Here is a 21,517-nt window from a genome sequence, read left to right as displayed (position 1 = left end):
AAACAAATAAAGAACATTTAGAAGCTGGTTTGGAGTTACTAAAGTAGCTAATAGAATACAAGGTTGGTTGAGCACCACCAAGACGACTCACAGATGACACTCCTGCGGCTGTATCTGTCCTCCTCACCTGCGTGATGCTGTCCTTTAGGCTGGGGGAGCGCTGTCTGCGTGTGGTCGTCGTGGCCATGGTGGTGGTGGTCTCCATGATGGTGGTGGACATGTCGGCAGCAGCCGGAGGCGTGGCAGAGGTCGTCTCCGTGGACAGGACGGAGGGCGCGTCGCCCACCAGACGCAGGTTGCCCTCCACCCTCACGTTGGGGTCGCCCTCTGCGGCCAGCTTCAGCACCTGCAGCCCATTGTAGTACAGGCCAGAGATCTGGCCCTGGAAGGGCCTGCCTTTGTCCTGGCCACCGATCTTGATGGCCGCCTGGCTGTTGAAGATGGTCAGCTGTCGCCCTGCGATCGGGCGGCACAGCGACAGAGACGAAGAACCATGAGAGAGAGAGAGAAAGAGAGAGAGAGAGAGAGAGAGAGAGGGACAGAGGTGGAATGACAGCAAAGTAGAAGGAAACAGAGAGCCAAAGGACATGCGTCAGCACGGACTCTAAGGTGTGTCCGACATATGGGCTGTCAGGGTCTGCCTGCATGGGCTGATAACACTTTGAACATTCGGACACTGGAAAGGAATTCTCCAGTTGTAATGGCCTTTCACTTCTGACTTACGAAGAGCCAAAGTGATACGGAGTCCACGATCAGCTACAAAGTCTATGAAGCTGTTGCTTTGATAAAAGGCCAAGATGGAAGAACAGCAGGAAAAGGCTCTTATCATTACAGAAGTTTATCATAATCTCAACCTCATTAACCTAGTTGAACTTGAGTGACAGATAATGAACTGAATAAAGGGGTAAAATTAGAAAACAATATTTATGAATATGTAAAGAGCTTTTGCGGATGTTTTATTCAGAGGCCTTGTTGTTGTTAATCTGCATGGATAAGTGTCATCTGCCAGCTCCAATGCTAATGTGTTATCAGGGCATGAGGGCTTCTTCATCCTCAGGCCCCATGCACAGACCCTGATATTGCACACACACACACACGCACGCACACGTACACACACACGTACATACACACAGGTACACACACAGACACACACACACACAAATTCTTCATTAAGACTCTGGTCCCCTGAACTCTCCATTTAGCTCTCTTGCCAGTAACACACATCCAAAAATGGATGTACCAGATGGAAGACTCCTAGTTTCAAAACATCCCAGATCACATAAGATAAATACACCTCACTTTACTGAAAGAAAAGGAAAAAAATCACACGCGTTCATGCAACCAATAAATATTTCCATTGGCAGTATATTGGACTTTAATTGGATTACAGGTCTAATGGGAAACATAAAGCTACACATACTGAAAAGCGTCCAATCCAACTGAGCTGCCGTAAAGATCCAGTGCCTACTTTGAAAACATCTAGACAAAAAGATCAGAGGAGGAGAGACTGAGAAACAAACATGTTCTGTCACCTTCTGAGAGGTAGACGTGAGCCTTCGACTCATTCCTGACGTGTAGCTGAGGAAGCAGCCCTTGATTATGAAGTGGGCAGTTGTTATGCCCTTAGCGAGAGCCACTCTACGTTTAATGAGAGGTTGCCTTTCAACACAAGTAGGCCCTAGTTTTTAACAGCGGAACAGTAACTAAGCCTGACACAAGCCAGTATAGGTAAAAAGACCAGGACTCGCGATTAATTTTATCTGACAACATGTGGAAACCTGGTTGCATGCCGTTACTCGTTTTGGACTTTTCTCCGTGTATAAAAGAAGAAGATGATAAATCATGAATCACTTAGCTTTTGCACGGCCGCGTTCATGTTATGTGTCTTGATGCGGTGCTTAAATAGATGTTGAAATTCCGACCCTGGAATGAGTAAGAATGGCTCACTGGATTTAACATTTTACTAGATTCACCGAGCTAGTGGATGAGTGGCAACCTCTAGCCTGCTCACATGTCCATCAGAGCAGACTGTAATTCGATTTTAGTTTTGACATGAGCAGTTCAAGGTTGGACTGGGCTTTTCTGCTTAACTCAGTCTTGCTGAACACTGCAAAAAAAAAAAAAAAGGCCTGAGGGCATGAATGGAGAATCTGTGAGGAGCAGAGAGCAGTTTCCAATACACATGGCTAAGCTATGGAAACAGAACTCAATGAAGAACAATTCACCAATACCATACATCAACATTATAAGTGTCATCAAATACAACACCATTCACACAGGACATAGCTCTGATATATGGAGGTTTGGACATTACAAAAGGTCCAATGCTACATATGTTAAAGGGACATTGTGTGTGTCAAACGTGTACATGTTTTGCTTATACTGATGGCAATTTCCTTCATATTTGTGGCAAGATCTTTTTCATTGGCAGTTATAAAATGTTTAACCCTCTGAGTTATTCATAAGTAATTATTAAAGTTTAGTGGCGGTTTAAGGAATGGTTACTTTAAGTTTATTGACTTTAAATCATAATACAATATAAAATCTACAATGCACGGGTTAGGCATGATCTCCATTGTAGATTGTTTAAATATTCTGACGTATCTAAAAGTTGACTGATTATATTGGGCATGGGCTGTCAGGATGGACGGCAGGTATGGTCTTTAACCCTTCATCTTGCAGAAATGGCAGATTCAGCTCTTTATGACATGGTTATTCTTAGCATTTGTTTTCGAATTTGATTAACTGAAATACGCAGAAACAGGAAGGTCATTTTTTACCCGCTGTCATGCGAGTATTTATTCTACACTTAACATTTAAGGAAGATGCTTGTGCATCAGGAGAGTTTGCATATAGATGAAAAAGGCACAACGAATCGAAAAAGTCAGAATCGGTGAACTTAATGCTGCTACATTCTAAGCACCGAGCACTACTGTACAGGACGCGTGGATGGTGTGTGAGGGGCAGAATCTCTAAGATCTTTAGTCATTATAGCATAACAAGAAGAGAGGTTTTCTTCAATGAAATACTAAACAATTTCTCATCTCTGTGCAAATGTCTTTGTGTGTGGGAGGCTTAGGGTTTAGGCGAACGCCAGCAATTTACACACTTTTTAATACACTCAAAGGGTTAAAGATCAAGTCTAGTTATATATCAACGTTATGCTCAGTTTAATGTAAAAAGCATTAAAAATGCAATCGTCCCTTTAACTATTTGGAACTGGAATGCTTATCCCTTTTCCAAGAGTTAGCGCTTTTTAAGAAATCATGTTTAGGAATGTTGGATGTGTTAAAGGGGAACACAAGGAGAAGAACAACAGAGCATAAAAACCAGGAAGTTATTTACAGACAGTTAGTGCAGTTACGGGGTGTCGTTGAGGGTTAGTCAGGGGTCATGTTTGGTATTAAAGGTTAATCTCTGAAGTGGTGCAGTTCTTGGTTTGGGAAGGACGGGACTTGGCAAGGACTAGTTGCTTGTAGATGGGGCCAAGACATGATCAGTATATTCATACTGGATATTCTAAGCAGCTACTGAGTTGACTTTGCTTTCCAACTAAAAGACTTCACATTCACCAAGTTAATACAATCCATCAGATTGGAGATGCCAATTCTGTAAAGCCAATTCTGGAAACTGCACCTCTTACAGAGTCTTAATAAGTCACTGTTTAATTAATCCATTCTTTTACCTTTGTCGAGTAGCCACTCGTCAACTACCCGACCAAGTCTGTATGGGATTCTTTGCCTGGCTATAGCCAGCCGTTCATTATCAAAGTTCCCTTCAAAGAATTTAGAGAGACAGATAGTTAGAGGTTAATATCTGGAAGTTAAAGTGTCACATGGTTAAAAACATGGCAACAAGATTAGCAGATTTAGCAAGTTAGGAAGTATAAACTAGCTTTAAGATGTGTGTTATGTTGGTTTACTGGTCTAAAATTTATTAGACAATTTTAGAAGCTTAAAACTAATTATGACATTTTAAAGTCTGGTTAGAACATATTTAGTAATAGTTTAACATCTAGTTTGATCATCTGGTTAATTTCAGTGTAATTTCAGGGAAAGAAACTTCCGCACATTCTAATACAATAAAAAAAAAAACACACATCGGTGACCCACAGTGATAATGTCATATATTCTGACATTTAAACACAGGCCAAATACAAAAATGTTCAGGAAGACATTTTCAGGTCTTGGTGAAGCATTTGCTTTAAAACCAAGTAATTACATCCAAATAAAATATAGGTAGAGCTATATGTAATTATCATTAAAAAAAACAAAAAAACCCCCCTCTTGGCAATCGACATCATGCATTGGCTTCCCGGATAAGACATGGTGCACACGCGTCCGCAGCATCCTTTTAACAATGAATTTGTGAGACAGGGTCTCACGGGTCTTTTAGCAGGTCTGGCATCAGCTCTGTGGCTCAGCACCCTTTGAGAGTGAGAGAGATAAAAATCTCATCACATTCTGGCTCTCTCACCTCCAGCTTCTCCTCCTGCCTCCTTCTGTCGTGTGCTTCCTTCCATTCATCCCAACCCCCCTTTCGGAATCTCCTCCCAGTACCAGAGCACACAGAAACAGACGTGAAGCCTCCTTCTGTCTGGACCATGTCAAAGTTGACATATTTGCTATACGGTGGCACTTGCTTTGACTTTTAATAGACGGGGGTACCTACAAGGCCGATGAATAGGCCTATTCCGCTTTGAGGTGTCATCTCCGTTACATCTCGACAGCAAGAACAACTCGAGTTCTGTCAGCCTTACAGTAGGACATAAGGCAGAGTCACAAAGGCCAAAAGCAACTGGTCCGTTTACAGCAACGATGCGTCGTCTTCATCCCGCGATGCCTGCCTCATCCCCCGTCGCACTATCCACACCCACCCTGTGCTCTGAATGGGGACCAAGTGTCCCACTTCCTTAAGCCTGTTAGAAGCTTGCGTGCGTGACAAATGCTTCGCCATCCCATCAAAGGGAAACGTGAAATAGACCTCATTCACGAGTAAGCAGCTGGCAGTGGGGGGAAAAGGTAGAAAAGCCACTCTAACCAATAAAATGGGTCCTGATGCATTGCTGTAGAGGCCCTCCAGTTTTGACAAGATTTATATTTCTCTGACAACATAAAGTAGCATCATGGAAAATGCTGTCCTTATTTCCAATGAAACCTTAGAACAGATGCGAGGGCCCCGTCTATGCTCATATCCACAGGGAGCTTCAAATCTGCCGTCAGACAACATATCTCGTTATCTAATCCTCCGTTTTAATTAACCGAATTAATCATGGTTGCTAATCTCAGCCAAACAGCGCCAGATCCCGTTTGTGCACAAACTTTGCTTGTTTCGGGGTCCCGTGCGTCCATGCCCGACTCTTTGAAATCCTCTACGATGGAAAGTCCTTCAGATGCTCAGCTCGGTTTTCTAGAAATGTGTGTAACTCCGCTTAAAGAGGCCTGCGTGATAGGGCTTTGACTACTTTGAAGCCAAGCTTATCCGTCGGCAACGAAGGAAGGCCCCCACCTACCCTGCCGACTGAGGAGGCTTAGGAGAGCCCTGGTGGCAGGGAAGCCCTAAAGTCCCCACAGCAGAAAGCCAATTTTCCCTTTAAGAAATCAGACGAAATCTCCAGCAGTGGGCAAGTCCAGCCATTCAACCTCTAGAGGTTGGGAAATGAGCTTCACTCTATGGATCGGGAAGAAAACAGGCAGGTGGGAGAATCCAGAAGGGCCAAGTGGAACTCTTTTCAAATATACGGCCGGACCCCCTCCCAAGCTCTGTTTTGATAGGATGCCCCTCGGTACTGTGGTCGGGCCTGGTGTGTAGCAGCATATGGCACAACGGATTGCGCAACAAGACCCAGGGTGAGAGCGGGGGGCAGTTATTAGAGGCAGAGAAAATGTCTTCCTGTGGAACAGCATCTATGAGAGGGAGGTGAGACCCTGAGCACACAGGGAGAGAGAGAGAGAGAGAGAGAGAGAGAGAGAAATATTGCTTACAGGTCTCGGGGTAAGCAGGGAAGGCCGGTGCACCACAGAGCGAGCGGTTTTAGCACAGCTCTGGCTCAAGAGTGAAAATAGCACCATCATCACCAGAACAATTAGGGGCTGTAACATGGGGTTAGAGAATTTTAGCTTCGGTACGCTTTAATTTTATTACAGGACGCAGTTCGTTTAGTCCCGAGTCAGGACTCCTAAAGCAGGCTACATTTAAGAACAGAAGCTTTCCTCGGGCATTCAACTGAGGTGTTTTGGCTGGCAGTGAAAATGAGAGGCAGCTTTGTGATTCTAAGTTTTTCTGGAGGAATGTATTTACTGCCACACAGATGCCCTCCTTAGTCTGCCCACCGCAAAGCTGGCTAGCTACATACTGTAAAGGATCCAAATACATCTTGGGCTGAATGTATTAGGAAAGGCAGCTTGAAGGGAAATATGTCAATTTGCAATTGTTATTAGATTGTTCATGCAGTGGTTATCTGGGCCCTCCACGCGGTGACTCAGACAGCCTAGGAAGAGGTGGAGTGGCAAAATGGCACACTTCAAACCCTAATAGCACGCATTCACAAATATAAATCAATTTGCTCTATGGCACAAGGCATGCCTCCAACATGCCTCTAAATTGATGCCAAAGGCTCAAAGACTCAAACAGTATCCTTCAGATTTAGGAGCACGAAAATGCAGTCTCCATAGTTTATTCTGGGGGTGATAATCGCATGACTTCAGGGTTGGCTGTGCCTCTTCTTTCTTTCTTTCTCTCTCTCTCTCTCTCTCTCTCTCTCTCTCTCTCTCTCTCTCACGTGCCCCTGCTCACGTGCAACTGTTCCTTGTGTTTTCGTCCTCTCTCCAGCACACAAACAGCATATCAGACAACACATCTCGCCCCACATCCCGGGGCACGCCCCCTCCCCCCCGACGCCCCGCTCCGGACAGCAGCGGGATTTTACCTGATGGGTAGCGCTCAATGACTGGCTGGTTGTCCACCTGGAGGGTGGCATTGCCACCGCTGCGTGTGAAGCGCACCACGTGGTACTTGCCGTCGCTCACCACCACCGCGGGCTCGTCTATAGCGATGTCATCCGTGCCCACGTTAAATATCACCCCGATCTTCCCTTGCTCCTGTGAGAGAGAGAACACATTCACATTCAGAAACAGTGAGGGTCGGAGAAAAACGGAACGGATGAAAGAGGCATGGAAAGAGGGATGAAACAGAAAGGTTAGGAGAATGGAGGGAAGGGGCACATCTGTCCGCCCGGTCATGCTGCAGTAACTCACCCTTGGGAGAGGGGAGGGCAGTGTCCTCTGTAATACAGGTGGCAAATGGAGTGTGTCCCCATGTTTTACATTCCTCACCTCTCTCTCTCCCTCCCTCGCCGGCGTTACACTGACATGTATCAGTTCTGACATTTTCTGGCTGTTTCTGTTTTAAACGGACGCTCATCTCCAGCCACCACCTGTTCTTTACCGTGGGCCGCCTCTAGGTGGCACTGCCGCGAGGACATCGTCCGGTGGGGGGTGGGGGGTTTGGTGGGGGGGTCAGCGTTGCTGCTAGCCCCCGTTGGCCACATTGGGGAATTATGGGTCGGCGTGCTAATGGGGCAGGACGCGGGATGCGGAGGGGACAGCTCTACTGTTTTGCAGCGTCTGCACACTCCGCGATGGCCACAGCTGGTGGGAATCGAAGAGCTGACCGGATACACCCCCCCCCCCCCCCCGGACACCGCAAAGCTCGGCTGATCAAACTCCCACACACGTTCCGAGTTTGGATATATTCTTCTTTCAGTCTGACCTCAACTGACAGGTTCTCATTTAGATGCTGATGCCTGACAAATATCAAACGGAAGCCAGGATGAATACAGAGCATGTTCCCCAGCCTGAAGGACAGGAATAACAAGCAAGCGTCAGTGGATCCGTACCAGTCTGTTATCCAAAACTCCTTACCACACAAACTAGTTTGTATGTGGTACTTATGAACAGAGTGGAGGCAAGCAAACTCCAGCCGAAACTTTTCTAAGAAGCTTTCACCGCTAATGCAACTTCTAATGCGGACCGTGCGTGGCACTCCCACATACTCTGCTAATTCTGGCAGTGCATGGGAATTGTGAGCTACAACGCATCCTGGTTTGAATCAGATGTCTAAATATACATTCAAATATTTTGTAGTACTAGCTTGCTAGTAGGTATACATAATACGCCGCACGGTGTGTGTTCTGCTTTTCTCTACTTAGGTTGCGATGGATAAAAACAACGTGCATTGCTTTTATCCATCACAGAAGGTTGCCAAAAGGTTGACGGTCTAGAGCTCAATGTTATCAGTTAGGGAGGACTGGGAGGACTGAATCTTGCCATGTGCTCATTGTCAGCCTCCCATGTTCTTTCTCTTTATCTCACTTCCTTTCTGTCGCTCCCGCTTCCTGACACCCTCTCGTCCAATACTTGACTGTTTGCCTTGTAGTACGTTGTCAGCCAGTCTGCCGAAGCATACCTTGTCTACATGCTCGGAGGAAATAGGTTCCTTTGAGACCTGGGATATCCAAATTATCTTTTGAGACGGAAACAATGATTACATTGTTGTAAATGCGATATAAGACCTCCTACATACCTGTCAGATGGTTTTCTCGAGCAGACATTTAATTCAGACTCTACACACATACTCAAGAGCCCTCTTTTCACATTAAAATAATGTGGGATTTGACCTCATTAAGGTCACAGACATTAAACTCCCAAGACAGCGGTGCATTATTGGATGGCAGATGCTGTACCTGTCTTCATTTGGCCACTATTGCCATGTCTCCCTGCTTCACATTACTCCATCCTTCCCTCCCTGACTCGCTCTGGAGGGAGTGTCCATCCGCGCAAATCGAGAGCATGTAAGGCAGGCCAGCCAAGCTTTGTTTTCATGTGAAGGCCTGGCACTTGGTAGCTAGACAGATAAGAGCACGGTAGATTCTGGGGGAGTGAACTAGCCAACAGCAGGAGGACTTGCTAGACAAAAAAGCGGACTGTCATTGGTTTAGGGTTCACAGGCCCGGTGTAGCGGCAGCCAGGGAAGGGCTGGGCTGGATGAGTAATATCCCTGGGGCAGCCGGTAACAAGCGGGCGGCTCCACAAGGTTCAGGACAGATCACCTGTCAGTGCAGTGTCCCTGCTGGCTAGCGTACCAAACAGTGCGCTACAATCACCAAATGCCAGGAGTCCTGCAGAAACAAGACTTGGCTGCAGTGAAGGCCCAGAGCTGGAGAGCGTTGCGAGTGACTACGTGTCTTTCAATCCTTGCTGACACGCCCCATTCGGAACCGGGCTCCTTTCAGTCACCCCTGAAACACCCCACTCCAACCAGGCTCCTTTCAGTGAGTGGTATCACTCCCTGCTCAGAAATGGGCTTCTTTCTGTCAAAGCAGACACTCCCCACTCCAATCTGGGCTCCTTTCAGTCAGCTATGACACTCCGATGCAGGCTCCTTTCAGTGACCCTTGGCATTCCCCACACCAAATCAGGCTCTTTTTTGTCAACGCTGACACTCCCCACTCGGAACTGGGCTCCTTTCAGTGCTGACACTCCTCACTTGGAAAAGGGCTCCTTTCAGTCAGTGATGACACTCCACATTCCAAACCAGGCTCCTTTCAGTCAGTTTTGAAACTCCCTACTGTGAACAGGGCTCCTTTTAGTCATCCCTGACACTCCCCACTCCGAAAGTGGCTCCTTTCAATCACCCTGACACTCCTCACTCCTAACCGGACTCCTTCAGTCACCCCTGACACTCCACATTCCAAACCAGGCTCCTTTCAGTCAGTTTTGACACTCCACACTGCAAAGCGGGCTCCTTTCAGTCATACCTGACACTCCCCACGCCGAACGTGGCTCCTTTGAGTCACCCCTGACAATTCCCATTCCAAACCGGGCTCCTTCCACTTTGTTTGCACACTCGGAAAGGACAATATAAGAAATCCAGCCAGCAACTCAGTTCAAACTAGGGCACAAACAGCAACATTATAATACATATTACAGTGATATATTCTCAGGCATATTCTTCTCTGTGTTTCCCCCCAGAATGAGCTGAGCGGAGCAATAAGCTCCAAAGAAGCTCGATGAATAGCAACAGAGTCCTGCCTCCTGCTTAACACCATTGCACATTCACCACTCAGACACGATCCCCTCGAACAGCCCGCTGAGCTATTAGCAAAAGTGCTTTGACTCAAGAGGGAAGAACAGGCCATACTCTAGCTGCAGCAGCAGCATGCCTGCTGGAGAGCTTTAGTCATTTCTGATACATGACACTTGCATTTAGGTGCAAAAGCTAATAATACCAGAAGTCTTCTCCTTGCCTGGGCCAAGGTTAAAGCAGCCCCGCGGGCTCCACCTGGATTTGCCCTTGCACTGTAGTACTGTTTTCTCCTCCCTCTTCTTCATGCCCCCTCCCAGTGCTGCTCACTGACCCCATACCTGCCCACCCAGCCAGTGGGCTGCACGGAGGCCTGCCTGCCACGGCTGCCTCCCATGCTGGGAAAGCACAGGCCGGGGAGGGAGAGGAGCAGGAGGAAGGGATGCAGACCGGAGGAGAGAGGGAGCAGGTGAAGGAGAGGGCGTAATGTCACCATCACGCACTCCATCTCTCCTCCCTCCTTCTCACTCCTTACCCTGACATCTTTCTAAAATAGAACCCCCCCCCCCGATGTGTATATACACACACACACACACACATACACACACACGCAGCTAAGATGGTGGCAGAGGTGTACAGGGAGGGTGGAGGGAGGGAGGGAGGTTGACGGAGACGTTGCCTGACACCACCTCGCACCTCACATATCCCATGATCCGATGCATTTGACTGGGCCAAAAACATGCAAGGCTGTCCTTTTTATGGCTTTCATAAAGGAGTGCTCGGAATACTGCATATGCTCTTCATAATAATGATACAGGGGAATGCTGAACACCTCTGAAGCACCATTAAAACCCTACAGAGAATGATTCATAGGTGTTTGCGTGGCTGCCAGAAGATGATGCATATCAGATACAGCCACTGTATGTGCCCTTATTCGGGTATCCTCCGTGAGTTATATTGCGGCATAAGGACATTAAGGTTGAAAATGCCTTCTCAGGCAGAAGGAGGAGTTTTGTCTCCGTGCCTGAGATTTGGGTTTGTAAAATGGAGCCTTGTGATCAAAGGTGGAGCAGCTGTGTTTTAATAAAACACCACAGCGCGGAGGAGCAGCGGTGTTTTTAATAAAAAACCACAGCGTGGCTCCTGGTTTGAACCCTTGGATGATGCTGTTTGGCAGAAAATAAAAAGCACATCTTTGGAAGGAAGATGCCTGAAGATTATTAAGCCCTCAGCACCTAATCTGACTGAGATAATCAGCGCAAACATCAGAGGAGGCTAGCATAAGGCGACAACATTCGGTACAATCATAGTCTCATGTTCAGCTATTTGCTCTGAAGTTGCCTTTCAATTTAGACTACGCCAATTATTTTTGGATGATTATTGCTCATGGGGGTCCATTCATGCAGCTGATGTGAGGGTGAACGTTCTGAAACGTCTCCATTGTACTAGCGCTCAAACACGTAAAATCATTTTTAGAAAATGAGACAGGAGTCTGACATTCTTTCCAACACAAAGGAATGACAAGGTGTGGAGGGAGATTCTTCACTCGTCAGGATTTTTTGCTTCAGTAAGTCAGGGATGCACCATGGAGCCTGCAGTTTTTAAAATCGTCACGACACGGAGCGACCAGCCTAGCCCAGCATCTCACTGACTTCATCAAAACACAGTCAACCATGCTGTTCCATCCTTTTTCCTTTTTTTTCCCGGACATGCATTTACACCCCCTCCCCCCCGCCATTGGCTAACACTCCCTCTTCATTAGCATAGGGGCTTTGAATTCGCCTGCCCTACATTTTCGGGTCCAGCCACAGAGTGGTAAGAAGGAAGCGAATGTTATGAGGGAAGCTAATTTAGAATAAAGAGCCGGAAAAAGCCTGTAAGGCAAATTCAAACCACAGGCTTTTTCCCTGCGCTATAGCTGCAGCTATCTGATAAGAGACAGGCAGCCAGGAACAGTGTGGCGTGCAGTGAGGAGATAGCACTGATTAAAGGCAAATATGTCTTTCCAGTTCACGGGGCGGGGGGGGGGGGGCTGAAGAGCCGCGAGAGGGGGCCAGAGAGGCTGACCTTTAGCCGGGGGACAGGGGACGCGCAGGCCCGCCAGCCGAACCAGTCTGTTTGCTCGCAAACACCTCGCTAATAGGTGTCCCAGCACGCGACCTTCACACTCACCCAGGCCAGAGATAAGCCCGGACAGTCATCACTCTCTCGTTAGCTTTTATTTTTCTTTCTTCCTCCTCCTCCCCCTCTAGCCAATCCGTGATGGGTTTAAAATAGCCAGAAATAAGCTGATTCAATTTAGCACCGTTAATTTGAGTTCCAAAGGGAATGATGGTGTTGTCAAACGTAAATGCAGTGCCCGTTAGGCAGCTGGCTCATTTGCCAGTGTTAAAAAAAATATCAAAATAAAAAAAATGCTTGCAGAGCTATTACCGAGGCTGGTGCAGCCTTCACGTGAGGCCTTCTGGGACCCTGGCCATGCCGTAATCCAGCCGGCTCAGCGGTGCCATGTTCGAGGGCTTCCTGAAGGTGGCATACTGGAGCCAGAGGACTTGGCAGGACTCAGCTGGCTGATCCGGCCTCGTAATGAAACACTTTCCTTTATGTCGCTGGCAGCTGAATATGGAAAAGGCGGTCTACGCGGAACAGAGCTGTCATTTGTATTCTCCGCGCGCTCGACAATCGATTCCCGCCGTTCTCGTCTTCTCGTGGTAAAGCTGCCCGCCGCATTATGCTCTCAGCTTCGCATCATGACGCCATGCTCATGCTAATGGCCGGGGCCATGTTCGCATGAATCGCCCATGTCAGTGTAGGGCTGTAGCGAGAACTCACTAAGCAACGGGGGGCACTGCTATTTGTCACACTCTCCTCTGTGGCATGTGACCATAATTTGCGAAGGTAGAAATGCCCTCTGGAGGACTTATTTCTAGATAATCTGGTCGAACTGAGCACCGCAGGGCTGAGGCAGCCGAGCCGAGCCACTTGTCGCGCACACCAGTGTCGGGGCTCCGTACCACGCCGCTCCGCCTCCACTCCGGCAGCACCACGCCGCTCCGCCTCCACTCCGGCAGCACCACGCTGCCACAGCAAGATGCCTAACGCAAATCAAAGCGGGAGTGGGACGGAGCCTGGGAGGTAGGGGCGAGGAGGAGGAAGAGGAGGACAGGATGAAGGCAGTGCTGTCTTCACTGTGGCCCCTAATAGGAACCCTTGCAGAGATCCTATAAGCCTGTGACTAATTTAGCCTGAGGGAGCGGCGCAGCGTCCAGCTGCTGCAGGCGGCTAACGCGGCCCGCTTCCCGAAGTGCGGGCCACCGGGGCTAGCGAGAGAGCAGCCCCGCAGGTCTGAGCTGAGTCGTGCTAGTGTCCCACGCCCATGCAGCAGAGACCGGTGTCTGACATGCGCACGCGCAAGATGCTTGCATACGCCCATGCTATTTGCCTAGCTGCCGAAAAACAAATCTACTATCCAACAAGCAGGGGGAAGAGAACTAATCCCGTTAGAAAACATTTGCTTCTCGAGGCTGCACACACACAGGGAGCCACATGCAGCTTGAGAAGAGAAAACCAATCAGCTACTATCTGGCCGTCTGCAGAGAGAGAGCAAATAAAGGAAGCCACGCCGCAGCTGCATATGCAGTTGCTACAGGCCGCCGGTACTTTCAAACGCAAGGCACCCTTATACGGCTTCTCACCCAGACACAGCAAACGGGACACGATCATACAGCACAGCCACTTATATGCTAACTTCCGGTCTGCACTGCCTTCCCTGCCTTTTTATTCCGTTGGAACAAGGAAGTGGAGCCACCACCAAATTTCTTGTTTTTCGCTTTTCCGCCTTTGCCTTCCAGCTTCCTTTATGCACAGCAGTGCTATTCTGCAGGCGCACCCCAGGCCAAAGCCCTCCTTCCCCACGGGCACGCCGCCTTGCGTTCGTAGCCCAGGGAACGTGGAGCCTGCCGGTCCGCTCCTGCCAGTGGGCCCCTGCATATCGAAGGGCCATAAATCATCTCCCGGCCCTGGCCCAGTGGACCCTGGGAAGCCGAGGGGCGTGTCTACCTTGTTTCAGTCCTGGCTGTTCCTGTCGATCCTCAGCAAGGACGGCAGAACCCGCCCGGACCGGCGCGTGGGCCGGAGTGGATGGCGCGTGGGCGAGGAGGGGAAGGAGGCGCGCCGTGGCGGCGCCGGAGAATGGAAGGTGGGGAGAGGGCCTTTTCAGAGCTGCAGCAGCCCCGAAGGAGGTATGTCACGGTGAGGCCCTGGGTCGTTCCGTGCCTTGCCTGCTCAAGTGTTGTACAATGGAAACTTGAATCAACAGACTAAGCGCAGTTCGCCCACGCCAACAGTGACCCACTGTGCGGCGCCGGGGGCTGTAAACACAAACGTGGGAATGTGGGCCCCCGGCACCGCGCATCGCACACAGAGCACAGGACCAACTGCAATGCAGATACCGAGGCGCATTCTCTCCGTCCATTAGGCCAAGTTCATTCCTTCGTTCCAATTCCTTCCTTTATTGCTTGCTGAAGGTTATGACTGCTTGTTCCAAGCAAATCATTCAAAAGAGACAGAGAAGCAGGTGTTTCTCTCAAGCACTGGCTTGTGCCTTCGAGTGTGGCTGAAGTTACTTTTAAGGAGATATTCGGTTTTTCGGAATCGCGTGGAGATTTCACCATGCACACCTCAGGCACATTTTACCATTAATATGGGAAACAGTGGCTCACTCCCGCAGAGGAACTCTGCATTTTTACAATGAGCTGGACAATGTGTCTGAATACTCTCAGTAAATTACAATGTGTTGAGTAGCTCCCTGAGAGCTAAGAAGCCGTTGTGGAATTGGCAAATTAATGCACAGCTATTTATAACAGTAAAACAAATTCCCTTTCAAAATCAATAACGCCATCAACCTAAATTGGAAATTGTCACAAGCGTAACGCGGAGGCTGAGTGGAGCCTGCTGCGTGGCAGACACACGGGAAGCAGTCAGTTCAGAGGCGAAGCCCCACGGCCTCACGCAAGAGGACCGAACCGGTGTGTCAGTCTGCACGCCGTGCTTACGCGTAATGAGGCGCACCTTGAAATCCCGCATTTCCCACACTCAATACACACACACACACACACACACACACACGCGACATGCATCCAAGCATTCGGAAAAGCCGAAAATGTGTCATGTAAAATGCATGAAGGATAAAGCGCTTCAGGAAGCTTCTAATAAACAGGAAGGCAGCGTTCAGCCTCTGTTCCTCCTCCGCGCTGGATTCGCCACTAGAAGCTGGCGGAGATGCTGCCGTATTTATCAAAGCAAATTTATGAATCAATTGTCATGTGTTCATCTGACGAAGGGAATGAGCGCTGCTTCCAAGCGCTTGCGAAAAAGGGGAACCGAAACTGGAAGACTAAGCTGGCTTTTCGCTCCCCGCACTTAAATATTAGAGTCTCGTTCCGAACCGATTATGATCGACCTGCCACTCATTAGCAGACCCGCTTTCCTTGGGAGCGTAGAAGTCAAAGGAACACGACTTCCGTGAAAACGCCGAGGATAAAGACGCGTAATCTGCGAAACACAAAGGTCGTGTTCGGGCCAAACTGCATTTGCACAATTGACCGATTTAATTAGCCTGCGCAATACGAGAATATATGAAGAAAATGAAAATGAAACCAGTATCTAATCACAAAAGACACACGTAATTAATAAAGCTGCATTATTTAAATGTGAAACAATTTCTGTTGTTCACGTTGCTTTTCTTGGAGCGTACATGTTCGTAATACTTTCAAATGAGGCCTAACATTTGTAGTACTGTTAAACAGAAAAAGGTGTAACTTTAAACAGAAGAATTCTGAGAACAACGACATAGAAAATCTAGTCATCTGGTACTTGAAATGGTTGGCATTGAGCAGCACGCGTCATGCGTTACTGAGTCATCACGTTCTGCTTACATTCTGAAAGCAGCTCGGCGAGACGAAGACAAAACACCGAGTCAGTGTGTGTTGCTGCCTCTAAGGCTGCAGCTCACTGTCTCAGGCACAGGTGCTCCTTTAATTATAAGGCCAGGCGCCGCCTCTTGACAGATTTTGCCAGGGTTTTTAATCACGGCACATCTGTCCAGGGGATACACACTGCTAAAAAGACTGATTTCCCCCGAGGAGGGACCCCGCCCTTGGCATCTGTTCCACAGCCCAAAGGGTTCCGCAGCCAGTCAAATGTGAGACGGATGCCCCCCCACCCCGGCCCGAGGCAGGATGCAGGGGTTCGGAGCTGTAGGCCCACCCCCCTCCCCCTCTGAACACGGCCATGTTTCACAGCGCTATGAACTTCTGGAACTGCCTGGTGGTCTTAAGTGTTCAAGTAGGCAGGGGATGGCCGACATCTATATGCACATGGCGGTCTTTAAAATCAAGATGGCAGACCCATTAAACATGCCCAGGATTCTCTCTGTCTTTCACAGTGAACTGCTTTGCCTTGTCCTGTATTTGAATCCGTGGGCAATTTAATAATGATGCCCAATAACATATTTTGGTTCTGATTTGAATGTCTGTCTCTAGGATCAAATGGCTTAAATGAAGCTAACTGTGGGGCATGGGATAGTAGGCCAACGTTCAACTGGCCTATTAATCAACCTCATTGTGGGTTTGAGGTAATTATACCGGGAAAGGTTCCAGTTCCCTAATTTTGCATTCCCAGCTTTCGGACGGTGAGAGTCAAGCCCATTTTTAGAGTTGGCTTTGCATTGTTCACATCTGCCGAAGGTGTGCTTTTACTGCGAAGAAACAAACATTTCCACACACCTTTAATCCATCCTGTACACCATTCACACCCCTTCTGTAGGAGAAGGCAGAAATAATTAGAAAGAGTGAGGTTTGATGTCGAAAGCTGGTGCCAGAACACAGCACTATACAACACAGCACACCAGTAAAGGCCCAACACAAGGCAGATGCAAGACAAACACATTATTCATTGAGTTGTAAAGTCTATGATATCTAATAGAGATAAATAACTCATGGGCGTTGGTGTTGCTTTTACAAAATGCCTCAAGAGAAATAGGAATCCACGGGAGCCCCAGTAGCTGCTCTATGAGCTCAGCTGGTGAAGGCCCAGGCATGACCCTAATGGTGTAGGCAACAGCGGGTCACAGGTGGGGTGACAGTGAGCTCTGCCGCATTACTTCTTCCCCAACACTTCCAGAGATTGGGCTAACTCTGCCACGCAGGCCCTAGAGCTTCATTAATCCATCAGCCGGCCCCTGACAGGCGGGGTGGCGAACCCCTCGGCACCCTCATTCCACAATGCCTGCCAGATGATGGAGGCCAGAACCCCAGTGTAGATCGATAGGCAGCCACCTCGGAATACCAAACCGCTCCGCTCCTCATTACTGCCAGCAAGCGCCGCACCATTCATCAGTCTGCGCCTCCCCGCGGACTGCGCACTTCTCGGACGAGGGGAAACAGCGCCAGGTGCCGGGTTGGGACACTGCAGAGGGACGGAAGCTGAATGCCACTCTAGGAGAGGGGATGCCCCAAACCTGCCTCCCCCCGCCTCCCTCCTCCGGCCCCCCGCCGCCCCACCCCAGCCTCCCACCCCCGCTCCTGCTTTCTGCCCGCTACAGCAGCCGTGCTTGTGACCAATCGGATTTTCCGTCCTTGGCTGTAATTTCCAACGCAGAGCAAATCTCCCCACGCGGAGGACGCGCACAGAGGTGAAAGCGGCGTTTTCCCCAAAAGCCCGCCGGAGACTTCTGGTGCCGCTCTATGCCATAACCCGCTCTTTATTCTCTCCATAAACTTTACAGACTTGCTTTTATTTACAACCCGCAACCTCATATATTATACCAGCTGAATCACACATGCCCGATGGCACGGTAATCAATGTCGAGAGGCGCCCTTGCGGAGAGAGTAGCTGGGATGGTGGCAGGAATGAGCTCCGAGGCTAGAACCGCACCTCAGAGAAAGAGGGTTTGCAGATGAACCATCAAACCAGCCATCTGACAGGGACATGCACAAAGCCCCCCGTTCAGCTGAAGAATGGCCCGTTCTTGTGCTTTATGCCTGTGACAAGCAGGAGGGAGGCCCCGAGAACAAGCACCGCTATGTGTCTGGCTGCGCAGCTGTTGTTGGAGCGTCTTTGCCGGGGAGCAATGCGAACGTTCGCGCTTCCCCCCAAATTCAGCATTCAGCCGCAGAAAGCCCCGTTACAATGCATCTTTTTTTTTTATTTGGCTGAAATTAAATTGCCAGCAAAAAGCCAAGAGAGACGACAAACCATTTACCAGCTTGATCTACTGTCATACTGTCATGCTATCTTAGCTCTATGTTGTTTTAATTGGCTAAATTGTTATCAAGTCCAATTCGTTTTTTTTTTTTGTTTTTTTTTAATGTTCTCAACGTTGTATGTAGACGAATGTTCCCACTGGCTCCCCGGAGTCTTTCTACGAGGCGAGTATTGGTTTATCTTATCTGTGACAACTGCCACAGCTTATTTGCACAGTCTGATCTCGGGAATGCGGCTTCACAATTTCTGAGTGCCTAAAGCGTCCTTAGAAATGATTCAACTTAAGATTGCATCCGACTCGGTTTGCATCACTGTTACTTCAGAGTCCCTCGTGGGCCAGCAGTGGCATATGCAGAGGTTACACCCACATGTCATGTCATTGATAACACCTGGACTGCAGCCAGGTGAGGGAGTGAAGTAGAAACAAGTGTGTCATCACCTTTAGCTTGGTACCCCCCCCATCATTTAGCATGCTTCCACATGTTGTTAGCCACGTTAGCATTGTCAAAAATGTTGCAGTAGATCTCACTAGATATAAGGAGGGGTGTTGCAGTACTCACTATGTGTAGCTGCAGGTAGTCTCCCAGGCCCTGTGTACTCTCCACCTGTACAAGGATGGCGTCTCTTAGCTGGGTGCTGAAGCCCACGGCCAGCCTGTCGGCCCGGGTGCTCGGCCGCTCGTTAGGGGCCCAAGTGTAGGTGATGAGGGCGCCTCCTCTCCCGAAGATATATGTGGTCCCGGCTGCCAGGGAGAGAGAGGGAAAGAGAGACAGAGACAATGAGGATAAACATTTGGTAAAAGGCTAAAAGCGGAAGAGGTAGAAGGCAAGAACATTCCGAAGGAAAAGTGTTAGGATGAAGGATAGCGTGATGAGAGGATGGGGCGTGCAGGAGGAGAGATGGTACAGGAAACTGCTCTCCCACATTTCACATTCATCCCCTGTGTAGCTTCAAACGAGGAGAAGTTTAAAAAAAGAGCCTGTATCTCCGACTTGCCATCTGTTCTGCCGGGCTTGTGCAGAGAGGCAAAGGCCTGATTTGGATGCTCATTTGCAAAATATTACATAGACGGCAAACAAATCATCGGCGGTGCTGTCAGCCGAGGGCCATGAATCCCGGTACCAGAGGTTCATGGCTTCAGCGCGCCCCATTGGTCCAGGAAGCCGTGGACTACCCCACCCCCAGACTTCCTGCCCTTCAGTTGGGCTTGGATGTGGCTTGCGCAGAGCAGCAGTATTATTTAACAACGCTCGAAGCCCTGACACCGAGACAGCATGGCGCGCAGACGAGGGCACAGGGAAGCTGACCTGGCGCCAGGCCAAGCACTCTCTTCCTCGCACGGCCCCCCACCGCTGCACCTGGCTGCGGGCGGACCCCGGCATGGGCAAGGTAAAACAGGGGCCGTGCCAGCTGCCTCCTCATGGGAGACAGAAGGGATGGTGGTGAAAGAAGCAAAGAGCAGCTATTTTTAGTGAACAATGCCCCAGAACCCATGGGGGCCACGTGCACGCTGAGACATTGACCTCGGGCGCAGGCACTATAGCTCTGACGCGAAGAGAACAGTCGTCTATTCTGCAGTTATTCCTCATGCACAGACACACGTGTGTTAAGGCTTTCACTGTGCTATTAAAAAGCTTGTGAGGTCTAAATTTCTGATTCTTTCACATGGAGAAGCCCATTCTCCTGTTTAAATGCCATGTGCATCACAGTTAGCAGGTAACCGAATAAGCTCATATTTCTCCTTACCGTCTCTCTCTGTCTGTAGAAAGCACTGCTCTCACTGTGCCAGTGAGCGCCTTGTGCTCGGTTAAACGTGTGATCTCACGTGCACTTTCGAATCAAACCTGGGCGCTGGGTTGCCAGAGCAACACCACCTGTCGTCTCTGGCGCCCATGGTGGTCTAAATGAGCTAACAGTGGAGGTGAGGGGACTGTAATTAGCTTATCTGGCAAGCTCCCCCCCCCCTCAAAGCAGGTCCCCCCCCTGCCCCTCAAAGCAGGCTGTGGGTGACGGTGTTGGAACACCTGCTCCCCAAATCTGCGGCTAACTTGTTGCTAACACTGGCGCGCGGGAGGGGCGCTCGTAGTGGACACCTGTTCGAGGCCTGCAGGCGTGGCACGCGTGCGTATGGTGTGTGGGCACAGACCTGAGACCAGGCCCCCACAGTCAATCAGGCAGGTGGGGCTCCACCATGCACCGTGCACAAGCAGTTCGGAGCAGAGCACTGCTGTGCAAAAACGGACACGAAGGCACCCTGTCTTGGAAGTTCCACCCTGGACATCCCAGAGCACGGCACAGCTATGCCCTGCCCTCATGCTACAGCACGCTTGTCCCCTGCAGTTCCACCAGAGGAAGGCCATTGATTTCCTCATCTGGCTTAACCTGAATGATGGGTCTGTTTATTTGTTAAATGCTGGGAAGTGATCTCCATTTTATATAGTATTAAGGCTGCAATAAGCTAATCAATAGCTCCATCTTCTTCTCAGCTGAAGGTGTAACCCCCCCCCCCCCCCCCCCCCCCCGCCGGATCCATTATGACCTACACTGCTTCATTTGCCCTTGAGGATGGTAAACAAACTTTTTAAAAAATATATCCTAGCTTCTACATTGTTACAAGTTGCTCCAAAGCCAGCTCATCTAGTGTGTTTGATCTCACACAGTGTATGATTTTCAGATAGACTGAAGTGTAAGTCATCAAGATTAAAGAATTCGACAAAGCACATTCCTCCCGTCTCATATATATTCCTCCCATATTGAGGATGGTTCATAAAATATAATCATTACATATATATATATATATATATATATATATATATATATATATATATATATATATATATATATATATATATATATATATATATATACACACACACACACACACACACACACACACACACACACACACACACACACACACACACATTTAAAATATCATCTATTGTGTAGCAGTGCTGTGTTGTATGTTTTTAGTGACTGTACTGGCATTAAGTCCACTGCTTTTGCTTTCAAATCCTGACTGGGCAAAGGGTTTTTTAGATAGTTATTGAATTCAGCAGAGAGAAAGTCAAAAATGATGTCCACATAAACCCTCTTTGGTGGGAAAGGAACACGCAGGCAAAAATTCCATTTTCTTGCTTCAGTTGTTTGGTGCCACTGAAGTAAAAAG

General features: G+C 48.8%; 1 protein-coding gene across 12 annotated transcripts in view; it reads right to left on the bottom strand.

Moving 5' to 3' along the window:
• nrxn2a (neurexin 2a) overlaps nt 1-21,517 on the bottom strand; it is a 213,227-nt gene that overhangs the window by 9,254 nt on the left and 182,456 nt on the right. For 7 of the 12 annotated variants that reach the window (XM_081718680.1, XM_081718678.1, XM_081718673.1 and 4 more), the window contains 4 exons: nt 18,909-19,090; nt 6,929-7,100; nt 3,686-3,775; nt 128-456 (listed from right to left, as the gene is read on the bottom strand). In XM_081718680.1, coding sequence (XP_081574806.1) covers nt 128-456; nt 3,686-3,775; nt 6,929-7,100; nt 18,909-19,090 — 773 coding nt within the window. The remainder of the gene's footprint in view (nt 1-127; nt 457-3,685; nt 3,776-6,928; nt 7,101-18,908; nt 19,091-21,517) is intronic. The other 5 variants (XM_081718682.1, XM_081718681.1, XM_081718679.1 and 2 more) reach the window with 1 other exon arrangement.

The sequence above is a fragment of the Electrophorus electricus genome, chromosome 8, assembly GCF_041902795.1.
Source record: "Electrophorus electricus isolate QZ-2024a chromosome 8, ASM4190279v1, whole genome shotgun sequence".
Lineage (NCBI taxonomy): Eukaryota > Metazoa > Chordata > Actinopteri > Gymnotiformes > Gymnotidae > Electrophorus > Electrophorus electricus.
The sequence above is the reverse complement of the archived record's forward strand: the minus strand, read 5'-3'. Positions and strand labels throughout refer to the sequence as shown.